Source organism: Tachypleus tridentatus, chromosome 8 (genome assembly GCF_004210375.1).
Source record: "Tachypleus tridentatus isolate NWPU-2018 chromosome 8, ASM421037v1, whole genome shotgun sequence".
Lineage (NCBI taxonomy): Eukaryota > Metazoa > Arthropoda > Merostomata > Xiphosura > Limulidae > Tachypleus > Tachypleus tridentatus.
The window spans coordinates 56,514,839-56,528,692 of NC_134832.1; the positions used below are offsets into that span (position 1 = coordinate 56,514,839).

Consider the following 13,854-nt stretch of genomic DNA (forward strand, 5'->3'; position numbering starts at 1 on the left):
ATAAATCAATTTAACTTGAGCGATAATGTATTGTGGTAATTGTGCGTTTCACATGAATCAATTTAACTTGAGTGATTACGTATAGTAGTAACTGCACGTTTCACATAAATCAATTTAACTTGAGTGATAACGTATTGTGGTAATTGTACGTTTCACATAAATCAATTTAACTTGAGTGATAATGTATAGTAGTAATTGTACGTTTCACATAAATTAATGTAACTTGAGTGATAACGTATAGTAGTAATTGTACGTTTCACATAAATTAATGTAACTTGAGTGATAACGCATAGTAGTAACTGCACGTTTCACATAAATCAATTTAACTTGAGTGATAATGTATAGTAGTAATTGTACGTTTCACATAAATCAATGTAACTCGAGTGATAACGCATAGTAGTAATTGTACGTTTCACACAGATCAACTTAATTAAAGTACAATATTAAGTTACAGACTTATAAAATCCTAATTTGTGTAATAATTATACCAAAGACACCCTGTTTTTTTCATTTTCAATAGATCAAATTTCTTCTTATTAAAATGCCTTGTTTCAAAACAAACATTATGCAGGGAAGCCGTTTCTTGCCTCTAGAGTGCAGTATCACAGAATACTTCGTAACAACACGACTCTTCACGTATCGCCACTTGAACCATATCTTTAGTCGAATCAGAAAATCCCAGCGGGCACACCGTTCCGAGCTGTAAGACATGACAGTGCAGCACGTTTACAGGCTGATAAAATATGCTGGTGTAGCAACTTATTGCGTGTGTGCCTGGACTTTGGTCAGTTGGTTTCGTTGGATTCTGCTCAACTCTTCATTAGTGGTATTCTACGGTATCGGGAAAGGGTGTGGTAAGTGTATTATTGCTGAGAATGTTTTGTGAGAATTACATTTTGCTTGCTTGAAAATGTTCTTTGGTGTAATAATTTTGTTCAATTTGTAACTAAACTAACTTCTTTGATTTGTTTCTTTCTGCGCTTAAACCTGCCTAAAGAAGGATTAAAAATATGACTTTAGCTTCGTATTCTGATTCTAATAAAGAACTGATTCTTTTTACGACGTGAAGGTAAACCCTTGAAGAAACTGAATAGTCAGAGTTTCACCTTTGCATATTTATCTATCCGTTATGCATGTTTTCAAACATATCACAAACAAATTAGTGCATCAGTAAAGGCCAGATTTAGCTCCTGAGAGGCCCGGCATGGCCAGGTGGGTTAAGGCGTTCGAATCCCCGTCACACCAAAAAAAAACATGCTCGCCCTTTCAGCCGTGAAGGCGTTATGAAAGATACGGTCAATCCCGCTATTCGTTGGGAAAAGAGTAGCCCGAGAGTTGGCGGTGATGTCTAGCTGCCTTCCATCTAGTCTTTGCTAAATTAGGGACGGCTTGGGCAGATAGCCCTCGTGTAGCTTTGCGCGAAATTACAAAAAAAACAAAAAAAAAAAAAAATATATAAATATGGGTTTATCCATTGTGTAGCCATGAACTAGACTGATAATACTGAGCCAAAGGTCTCCCCAGAGGTGCGTCTGTAGACTCACACCGCTAAAACCCTGGTTTCGATACTCGTGTTGGGCAGAGCACAGATAGCCCATTGTGTAACTTTGTGCTTAATTCAAACCACACAAACTTAATCAAAGTCGATGCTTATTTTCGACTCATAGGTGCTGCGGCCCAGTATGGCCAGGTGGGTTAAGGAGTTCAACTCGTAATTTGAGAGTCGCGGGTTCGAATCTCTCTCGTACCAACCATGTTCTCCCTTTCAGCCGTGGGGGCGTTATAAAGTGAGGGTCAATCCCACTATTCGTTGGCAAAAGAGTAGCCCAAGAGTTCGCGGTGGGTGGTGATGACTAGCTGCCTTTCTTCTAGTCTTACACTTCTAAATTAGGGACGGCTAGCGCAGATAGCCCTCCAGCAGCTTTGCTCGAAATTCAAAAAAACAAACAAAGGTGTTGCATTATGGCTGTAAAAAGGTTATTGAGACGTATACGGGGTGTCATAGAAGTCTAGACCAATATGTGAAAATATACGTTGTATTCTTAAAGTTAAATACATTTCATGCTTCAGGAAAGAAAATACCCTTATGGTAGAGTATATATATATGTGTGTATGTGTCAAAAATTGATTTGTATATGGTTGTTAAAGGCATGGAACTTGAATAATAAATAAAATGACATAAAATTCTGTATTTTGATCAATGGGTTCAAACTTCAGGGACTCCTGTACATACAGCAAAGTCTTGGTGACCGGATGTAACTTGTTGTTATGGTCAATAGTCTATAAGGTCATTTTTGTTTTATTATTAGTGACTTACTTTTTATTAACATAAGTTTTTATCCAGTGTTTCGATAGCTAAAATCAACTAACTCGTATTCACTAATGTTACACGTCACTGCACGTTAACTGATGAATCTCATGACGTCACGGTATTGTGAAATGTTCACACAAATATAACTTCCTCTGACTTTTTAAATATTCTAAAATTATTGAGGGGTTAGAAAACCTTCACGTCTCAAGTAATTGTTAATATCGTGTTTAGCGTTCATTGTATTTTACTCTAATTTTTTAATTGTATTTCTCATGGATTTTTTTTTTGCATCAATTTGAGGGCCTGGCATGGCCAAGCGCGTAAGGCGTGCGACTCGTAATCCGAGGGTCGCGGGTTCGCGCCCGCGTCGCGCTAAACATGCTCGCCCTCTCAGTCGTGGGGGTGTATAATGTGATGGTCAATCCCACTATTCGTTGGTAAAAGAGTAGCCCAAGAGTTGGCGGTGGGTGGTGATGACTAGCTGCCTTCCCTCTAGTCTTACACTGCTAAATTAGGGACGGCTAGCACAGATAACCTTCGAGTAGCTTTGTGCGAAATTCAAAAACAAACAAGCATCAATTTGAAATACGAATTTAGAGAGGAGGGGAAACAGGATATAACCCATCCCCTATTTATCACGTGACATTTTTATTAGCTTGTTGGATAGACCGATGTGATATCATCATTTATCGTCACTGATGATATAATTACATATAGAAAGATAATTAAATATTATGTTTATAGGATTCGATACACTCATATCTATATTCATTATATGTACTCTGTCCACCTCGGGGAATCTGATATCGGATTTTAACTTTGTAAGTCCGTAAACTTACTGTTGATCCCCTGGGAGCAGTATATAATACATAATTATTCTATTAGACTTGCATACCAGATCTCATGTTGAAAATATTAATATTAATACATCTCATATATAAATAAATAGCAATGTGTATTGTGTGTGTTTTCTTATAGCCAAGCCACATCGAGCTATCTGCTGAGCCCACCGAGGGGAATCGAACCCCTGATCTTAGCGTTGTAATAAATAGCAATAAGACTAACATTATTTTTCGGGCTCGGTATGGCCAGGTGGTTAGGGCGCTCGACACGTAATCTGTTCAAATCGTCGTCCCACCAAAAACGCTCGTTCTTTCAGCAGTGAAGGGGTTACAAGTGGCGGTCCATCCAACTATTCATGAGTAAAAAATTAGTTCAAGAGTTGGCAGTGGGGGTGATCGTTAGCAGCTTTCCTTTTAGTCTTACACAGCTAAATTAGGGACGGCTAGCGCAGATAGCCCCCGTGGAGCTTTGAGAGAATTTCTAAACAAACAAACAAACATTGATTCTCTGCACAAGAATTTGAATATATAACGGTAAATAACAACAAACATTTTGTTCAGATTTATGTGTATTATAAACAATATAGAAAGTGTATAATATTTAGATTGTTTTAATTGTTTGAAAAGTGATAACGTACCGTAACATTTTCTTTTTTCAATTAACAGGTATGATAACCCTGGCACCAACGTTCGCTGATCCAGTGCCTAATCTATCCGTGCCTTTAGGCAGAGACGCTAGCTTTCCTTGTGTAGTGGACTATATCAGAGAATACAAAGTAAAATAAACTGTAGTCGTTTGATTAACTTCTAATTATATTATACAGCAGTTAAAATAGACGGTCTCATTAAATAAAACAAAATATTATTTCTCTGTCCTCTTTTCATAAATAATAACAACAAAAACAAAGAAAAACATGAATTGTAATATGCTTTGACTCACTAGTGAAAGATTTTTGACACCACATTTGAGGTTGCAGTGAATAGATTAATTTAAGATTTACTTCGCAGTGTTTCTGATAAATACTTCCGTTAAAAGGTAGACTTGTGTGTGTGTGTTTTTCTTATAGCAAAACCACATCGGGCTATCTGCTGAACTCACCTTATTTTAGGGTTGTAAATCAGTGGACATACCACTGTACTCGCGGAAACCATGGGCTTGTGTAATTTTCGCTTGAAAACCAGTTTCATATGAGAAAACCAAACTTCGCTAAAATTGAGTGTTCACACAGCGCAAATAGTACATTGTGCATTCCTGTGTTTAACACCAAACAACTCTCACTGGAAATAACTGAACATTATATTTTCTTATTTTAACAAAATATATATATTTTTATACACCAGCTAAGCCTCGAAGTTCAGTTTCAATTCTGAACTGATTTTTACGTATTTTAGGGTAAAATATCGTTGTTCTTGAAAGATAAAAATTCAAGATGTGTCACTATTGTTTTTAACTTGCCCAAATTTAGAAAACTATGAAGCTTCGAGCTTCAAAAATTATCCACCAGGTTGAACTCATTTTTCGCTAATTTAAACTTATTTTGGAATAATTAAATGTATTTCAGTAGACTGGTAGAAATATTACATTTTATCAACTGAATTGAATCTAGTTCAAACTATAACAGTATGTTTTCGAACAGTTTTTTAATATCATTACTGTGTCAATTACTGCAATGTCTGTTGTACACCAACCGCCTTTATGAATCCTTGTGCGAATGAACTTGTCGGTCCTGGACATAGCAAGTTTAATGTGGTTGACATACCAGTATACGCTTTTACTTTCTTTCAGAATTTCTTAGTAAATGCCAATTTTGCAGGTGACCCACACTAGTTTGGTTCATTCTTAATTCGAAAAGCATTAAGCGAGCTTACTTTTATGTAAAGTTATGCAGATAATCTATCACAAGGTTATTTCTTAAATTACTTGTCCTATGAAGTACACTGAAAACAAGAGGTTTTATTCAGAAATGTTTGAATTGTTGAAGATACTATAAAGTGTTTAAAAACTATAATATACATTCTTATGTACCATTTCTCCGAAACAACTTTTTGTAATTATTTATCTTCATTCTGTAACACCAGATGGCGGGTTCGATTAAATATGTGCAGGATATTTCGAATATCAATGAACACCATAAGAAATGTATGGCATTTAGTTAGTTTGTGTAGGTTTAGATTTGATATGGTGATTGAACACCTTCTGTAACAGATTTTGAAATACCCGGTACAATATTCAAACTTTCCCGAATAAAAAACTATGATAATAAATATCACTTTCGAGTAATATTAGTTCTATCTAAAGCCAGTAGATGTTAAGATATATTCACTTTATGTTTATATACGATTAACTTGTATATTTGTTATTTAAATTTCTAGTCACTTAGTTGTTTTGGCATGCATTGATGTTTTCGTTCAGAGTGTTTATATCACTTCTAACCATAGTATTAAAAACATATTTCTAGAGTGTTTATATCACTTCTAACCATAGTATTAAAAACATATTTCTAGAGTGTTTATATCACTTGTAACCATAGTATTAAAACATATTTCTAGAGTGTTTATATCACTTGTAACCATAGTATTAAAACATATTTCTAGAGTGTTTATATCACTTGTAACCATAGTATTAAAACATATTTCTAGAGTGTTTATATCACTTGTAACCATAGTATTAAAACATATTTCTAGAGTGTTTATATCACTAGTAACCATAGTATTAAAAACATATTTCTAGAGTGTTTATATCACTTGTAACCATATTATTAAAACATATTTCTAGAGTGTTTATATCACTTGTAACCATAGTATTAAAACATATTTCTAGAGTGTTTATATCACTTGTTACCATGGTATTAAAAACATATTTCTAGAGTGTTTATATCACTTGTAACCATAGTATTAAAACATATTTCTAGAGTGTTTATATCACTTGTAACCATAGTATTAAAACATATTTCTAGAGTGTTTATATCACTTATAACCATAGTATTAAAAACATATTTCTAGAGTGTTTATATCACTTGTAACCATAGTATTAAAAACATATTTCTAGAGTGTTTATATCACTTGTAACCATAGTATTAAAAACATATTTCTAAAGTGTTTGTATCACTTGTAACAATGGTATTAAAAACATATTTCTAGAGTGTTTATATCACTTGTAACCATAGTATTAAAACATATTTCTAGAGTGTTTATATCACTTGTAACCATAGTATTAAAACATATTTCTAGAGTGTTTATATCACTAGTAACCATGGTATTAAAAACATATTTCTAGAGTGTTTATATCACTTGTAACCATAGTATTAAAAACATATTTCTAGAGTGTTTATATCACTTGTAATCATAGTATTAAAAACATATTTCTCTTTATATCACTTGTAACCATTGTATTAAAACATATTTCTAGAGTGTTTATATCACTTGTAACCATAGTATTAAAAACATATTTCTCTTTATATCACTTGTAGCCATTGTATTAAAACATATTTCTAGAGTGTTTATATCACTTGTAACCATAGTATTAAAACATATTTCTAGAGTGTTTATATCACTAGTAACCATGGTATTAAAAACATATTTCTAGAGTGTTTATATCACTTGTAATCATAGTATTAAAAACATATTTCTCTTTATATCACTTGTAACCATTGTATTAAAACATATTTCTAGAGTGTTTATCTCACTTGTAACCATAGTATTAAAAACATATTTCTCTTTATATCACTTGTAGCCATTGTATTAAAACATATTTCTAGAGTGTTTATATCACTTGTAACCATAGTATTAAAACATATTTCTAGAGTGTTTATATCACTTGTAACCATAGTATTAAAACATATTTCTAGAGTGTTTATATCACTTATAACCATAGTATTAAAAACATATTTCTAGAATGTTTATATCACTTGTAACCATAGTATTAAAAACATATTTCTAGAGTGTTTATATCACTTGTAACCATAGTATTAAAAACATATTTCTAAAGTGTTTGTATCACTTGTAACCATGGTATTAAAAACATATTTCTAGAGTGTTTATATCACTAGTAACCATGGTATTAAAAACATATTTCTAGAGTGTTTATATCACTTGTAATTATAGTATTAAAAACATATTTCTCTTTATATCACTTGTAACCATTGTATTAAAACATATTTCTAGAGTGTTTATATCACTTGTAACCATAGTATTAAAAAAATATTTCTCTTTATATCACTTGTAGCCATTGTATTAAAACATATTTCTAGAGTGTTTATATCACTTGTAACCATAGTATTAAAACATATTTCTAGAGTGTTTATATCACTAGTAACCATGGTATTAAAAACATATTTCTAGAGTGTTTATATCACTTGTAATCATAGTATTAAAACATATTTCTCTTTATATCACTTGTAACCATTGTATTAAAACATATTTCTAGAGTGTTTATATCACTTGTAACCATAGTATTAAAACATATTTCTCTTTATATCACTTGTAGCCATTGTATTAAAACATATTTCTAGAGTGTTTATATCACTTGTAACCATAGTATTAAAACATATTTCTAGAGTGTTTATATCACTTGTGACCATAGTATTAAAACATATTTCTAGAGTGTTTATATCACTTGTAACCATAGTATTAAAAACATATTTCTAGAGTGTTTATATCACTTGTAACCATAGTATTAAAAACATATTTCTAGAGTGTTTATATCACTTGTAACCATAGTATTAAAAACATATTTCTAAAGTGTTTGTATCACTTGTAACCATGGTATTAAAAACATATTTCTAGAGTGTTTATATCACTAGTAACCATGGTATTAAAAACATATTTCTAGAGTGTTTATATCACTTGTAATCATAGTATTAAAAACATATTTCTCTTTATATCACTTGTAACCATTGTATTAAAACATATTTCTAGAGTGTTTATATCACTTGTAACCATAGTATTAAAAATATATTTCTCTTTATATCACTTGTAGCCATTGTATTAAAACATATTTCTAGAGTGTTTATATCACTTGTAACCATAGTATTAAAACATATTTATAGAGTGTTTATATCACTAGTAACCATGGTATTAAAAACATATTTCTAGAGTGTTTATATCACTTGTAATCATAGTATTAAAAACATATTTCTCTTTATATCACTTGTAACCATTGTATTAAAACATATTTCTAGAGTGTTTATATCACTTGTAACCATAGTATTAAAAACATATTTCTCTTTATATCACTTGTAGCCATTGTATTAAAACATATTTCTAGAGTGTTTATATCACTTGTAACCATAGTATTAAAACATATTTCTAGAGTGTTTATATCACTTGTAACCATAGTATTAAAACATATTTCTAGAGTGTTTATATCACTTATAACCATAGTATTAAAAACATATTTCTAGAATGTTTATATCACTTGTAACCATAGTATTAAAAACATATTTCTAGAGTGTTTATATCACTTGTAACCATAGTATTAAAAACATATTTCTCTTTATATCACTTGTAGCCATTGTATTAAAACATATTTCTAGAGTGTTTATATCACTTGTAACCATAGTATTAAAACATATTTCTAAAGTGTTTATATCACTTGTGACCATAGTATTAAAACATATTTCTAGAGTGTTTATATCACTTGTAACCATAGTATTAAAAACATATTTCTAGAGTGTTTATATCACTTGTAACCATAGTATTAAAAACATATTTCTCTTTATATCACTTGTAGCCATTGTATTAAAACATATTTCTAGAGTGTTTATATCACTTGTAACCATAGTATTAAAACATATTTCTAAAGTGTTTATATCACTTGTGACCATAGTATTAAAACATATTTCTAGAGTGTTTATATCACTTGTAATCATAGTATTAAAAACATATTTCTAGAGTGTTTATATCACTTGTAACCATAGTATTAAAACATATTTCTAGACTGTTTATATCACTTGTAACCATAGTATTAAAACATATTTCTAGAGTGTTTATATCACTTGTAACCATAGTATTAAAACATATTTCTAGAGTGTTTATATCACTTGTAACCATAGTATTAAAACATATTTCTAGAGTGTTTATATCACTAGTAACCATAGTATTAAAAACATATTTCTAGAGTGTTTATATCACTTGTAACCATAGTATTAAAAACATATTTCTCTTTATATCACTTGTAACCATTGTATTAAAACATATTTCTAGAGTGTTTATATCACTAGTAACCATAGTATTAAAAACATATTTCTAGAGTGTTTATATCACTTGTAACCATAGTATTAGAAACATATTTCTCTTTATATCACTTGTAACCATTGTATTAAAACATATTTCTAGAGTGTTTATATCACTTGTAACCATAGTATTAAAACATATTTCTAGAGTGTTTATATCACTTGTAACCATAGTATTAAAACATATTTCTAGAGTGTTTATATCACTTGTAACCATAGTATTAAAAACATATTTCTAGAGTGTTTATATCACTTGTAACCATAGTATTAAAACATATTTCTAGAGTGTTTATATCACTTATAACCATAGTATTAAAAACATATTTCTAGAGTGTTTATATCACTTGTAACCATAGTATTAAAACATATTTCTAGACTGTTTATATCACTTGTAACCATAGTATTAAAACATATTTCTAGAGTGTTTATATCACTTGTAACCATAGTATTAAAACATATTTCTAGAGTGTTTATATCACTTGTAACCATAGTATTAAAACATATTTCTAGAGTGTTTATATCACTTGTAACCATAGTATTAAAAACATATTTCTAGAGTGTTTATATCACTTGTAACCATAGTATTAAAACATATTTCTAGAGTGTTTATATCACTTATAACCATAGTATTAAAAAACATATTTCTAGAGTGTTTATATCACTTGTAACCATAGTATTAAAACATATTTCTAGACTGTTTATATCACTTGTAACCATAGTATTAAAACATATTTCTAGAGTGTTTATATCACTTGTAACCATAGTATTAAAACATATTTCTAGAGTGTTTATATCACTTGTAACCATAGTATTAAAACATATTTCTAGAGTGTTTATATCACTAGTAACCATAGTATTAAAAACATATTTCTAGAGTGTTTATATCACTTGTAACCATAGTATTAAAAACATATTTCTCTTTATATCACTTGTAACCATTGTATTAAAACATATTTCTAGAGTGTTTATATCACTAGTAACCATAGTATTAAAAACATATTTCTAGAGTGTTTATATCACTTGTAACCATAGTATTAGAAACATATTTCTCTTTATATCACTTGTAACCATTGTATTAAAACATATTTCTAGAGTGTTTATATCACTTGTAACCATAGTATTAAAACATATTTCTAGAGTGTTTATATCACTTGTAACCATAGTATTAAAACATATTTCTAGAGTGTTTATATCACTTGTAACCATAGTATTAAAACATATTTCTAGAGTGTTTATATCACTTGTAACCATAGTATTAAAACATATTTCTAGAGTGTTTATATCACTTATAACCATAGTATTAAAAAACATATTTCTAGAGTGTTTATATCACTTGTAACCATAGTATTAAAACATATTTCTAGACTGTTTATATCACTTGTAACCATAGTATTAAAACATATTTCTAGAGTGTTTATATCACTTGTAACCATAGTATTAAAACATATTTCTAGAGTGTTTATATCACTTGTAACCATAGTATTAAAACATATTTCTAGAGTGTTTATATCACTAGTAACCATAGTATTAAAACATATTTCTAGAGTGTTTATATCACTTGTAACCATAGTATTAAAAACATATTTCTCTTTATATCACTTGTAACCATTGTATTAAAACATATTTCTAGAGTGTTTATATCACTAGTAACCATAGTATTAAAAACATATTTCTAGAGTGTTTATATCACTTGTAACCATAGTATTAGAAACATATTTCTCTTTATATCACTTGTAACCATTGTATTAAAACATATTTCTAGAGTGTTTATATCACTTGTAACCATAGTATTAAAACATATTTCTAGAGTGTTTATATCACTTGTAACCATAGTATTAAAACATATTTCTAGAGTGTTTATATCACTTGTAACCATAGTATTAAAAACATATTTCTAGAGTGTTTATATCACTTGTAACCATAGTATTAAAACATATTTCTAGAGTGTTTATATCACTTATAACCATAGTATTAAAACATATTTCTAGAGTGTTTATATCACTTGTAACCATAGTATTAAAACATATTTCTAGACTGTTTATATCACTTGTAACCATAGTATTAAAACATATTTCTAGACTGTTTATATCACTTGTAACCATAGTATTAAAACATATTTCTAGAGTGTTTATATCACTTGTAACCATAGTATTAAAACATATTTCTAGAGTGTTTATATCACTTGTAACCATAGTATTAAAACATATTTCTAGAGTGTTTATATCACTAGTAACCATAGTATTAAAACATATTTCTAGAGTGTTTATATCACTTGTAACCATAGTATTAAAAACATATTTCTCTTTATATCACTTGTAACCATTGTATTAAAACATATTTCTAGAGTGTTTATATCACTAGTAACCATAGTATTAAAAAACATATTTCTAGAGTGTTTATATCACTTGTAACCATAGTATTAGAAACATATTTCTCTTTATATCACTTGTAACCATTGTATTAAAACATATTTCTAGAGTGTTTATATCACTTGTAACCATAGTATTAAAACATATTTCTAGAGTGTTTATATCACTTGTAACCATAGTATTAAAACATATTTCTAGAGTGTTTATATCACTTGTAACCATAGTATTAAAAACATATTTCTAGAGTGTTTATATCACTTGTAACCATAGTATTAAAACATATTTCTAGAGTGTTTATATCACTTATAACCATAGTATTAAAAACATATTTCTAGAGTGTTTATATCACTTGTAACCATAGTATTAAAACATATTTCTAGACTGTTTATATCACTTGTAACCATAGTATTAAAACATATTTCTAGAGTGTTTATATCACTTGTAACCATAGTATTAAAACATATTTCTAGAGTGTTTATATCACTTGTAACCATAGTATTAAAACATATTTCTAGAGTGTTTATATCACTAGTAACCATAGTATTAAAAACATATTTCTAGAGTGTTTATATCACTTGTAACCATAGTATTAAAACATATTTCTCTTTATATCACTTGTAACCATTGTATTAAAACATATTTCTAGAGTGTTTATATCACTAGTAACCATAGTATTAAAAACATATTTCTAGAGTGTTTATATCACTTGTAACCATAGTATTAGAAACATATTTCTCTTTATATCACTTGTAACCATTGTATTAAAACATATTTCTAGAGTGTTTATATCACTTGTAACCATAGTATTAAAACATATTTCTAGAGTGTTTATATCACTTGTAACCATAGTATTAAAACATATTTCTAGAGTGTTTATATCACTTGTAACCATAGTATTAAAACATATTTCTAGAGTGTTTATATCACTTGTAACCATAGTATTAAAACATATTTCTAGAGTGTTTATATCACTTATAACCATAGTATTAAAAACATATTTCTAGAGTGTTTATATCACTTGTAACCATAGTATTAAAACATATTTCTAGACTGTTTATATCACTTGTAACCATAGTATTAAAACATATTTCTAGAGTGTTTATATCACTTGTAACCATAGTATTAAAACATATTTCTAGAGTGTTTATATCACTTGTAACCATAGTATTAAAACATATTTCTAGAGTGTTTATATCACTTGTAACCATAGTATTAAAACATATTTCTAGAGTGTTTATATCACTTGTAACCATAGTATTAAAACATATTTCTAGAGTGTTTATATCACTTATAACCATAGTATTAAAACATATTTCTAGAGTGTTTATATCACTTGTAACCATAGTATTAAAACATATTTCTAGACTGTTTATATCACTTGTAACCATAGTATTAAAACATATTTCTAGAGTGTTTATATCACTTGTAACCATAGTATTAAAACATATTTCTAGAGTGTTTATATCACTTGTAACCATAGTATTAAAACATATTTCTAGAGTGTTTATATCACTAGTAACCATAGTATTAAAACATATTTCTAGAGTGTTTATATCACTTGTAACCATAGTATTAAAACATATTTCTCTTTATATCACTTGTAACCATTGTATTAAAACATATTTCTAGAGTGTTTATATCACTAGTAACCATAGTATTAAAAACATATTTCTAGAGTGTTTATATCACTTGTAACCATAGTATTAGAAACATATTTCCTTTATATCACTTGTAACCATTGTATTAAAACATATTTCTAGAGTGTTTATATCACTTGTAACCATAGTATTAAAACATATTTCTAGAGTGTTTATATCACTTGTAACCATAGTATTAAAACATATTTCTAGAGTGTTTATATCACTTGTAACCATAGTATTAAAAACATATTTCTAGAGTGTTTATATCACTTGTAACCATAGTATTAAAACATATTTCTAGAGTGTTTATATCACTTATAACCATAGTATTAAAAACATATTTCTAGAGTGTTTATATCACTTGTAACCATAGTATTAAAACATATTTCTAGACTGTTTATATCACTTGTAACCATAGTATTAAAACATATTTCTAGAGTGTTTATATCACTTGTAACC

General features: G+C 28.8%; 1 protein-coding gene across 1 annotated transcript in view; it reads left to right on the plus strand.

Annotated features, from left to right (window-relative positions):
• The first annotated feature begins 645 nt into the window (after positions 1-645).
• Positions 646-13,854, plus strand: part of LOC143224157 (lachesin-like) — a 30,903-nt gene continuing 17,694 nt past the window's right edge. The window contains exons 1-2 of the mRNA XM_076452601.1: positions 646-854; positions 3,820-3,929. Coding sequence (XP_076308716.1) covers positions 710-854; positions 3,820-3,929 — 255 coding nt within the window. The 5' untranslated portion in view covers positions 646-709. The remainder of the gene's footprint in view (positions 855-3,819; positions 3,930-13,854) is intronic.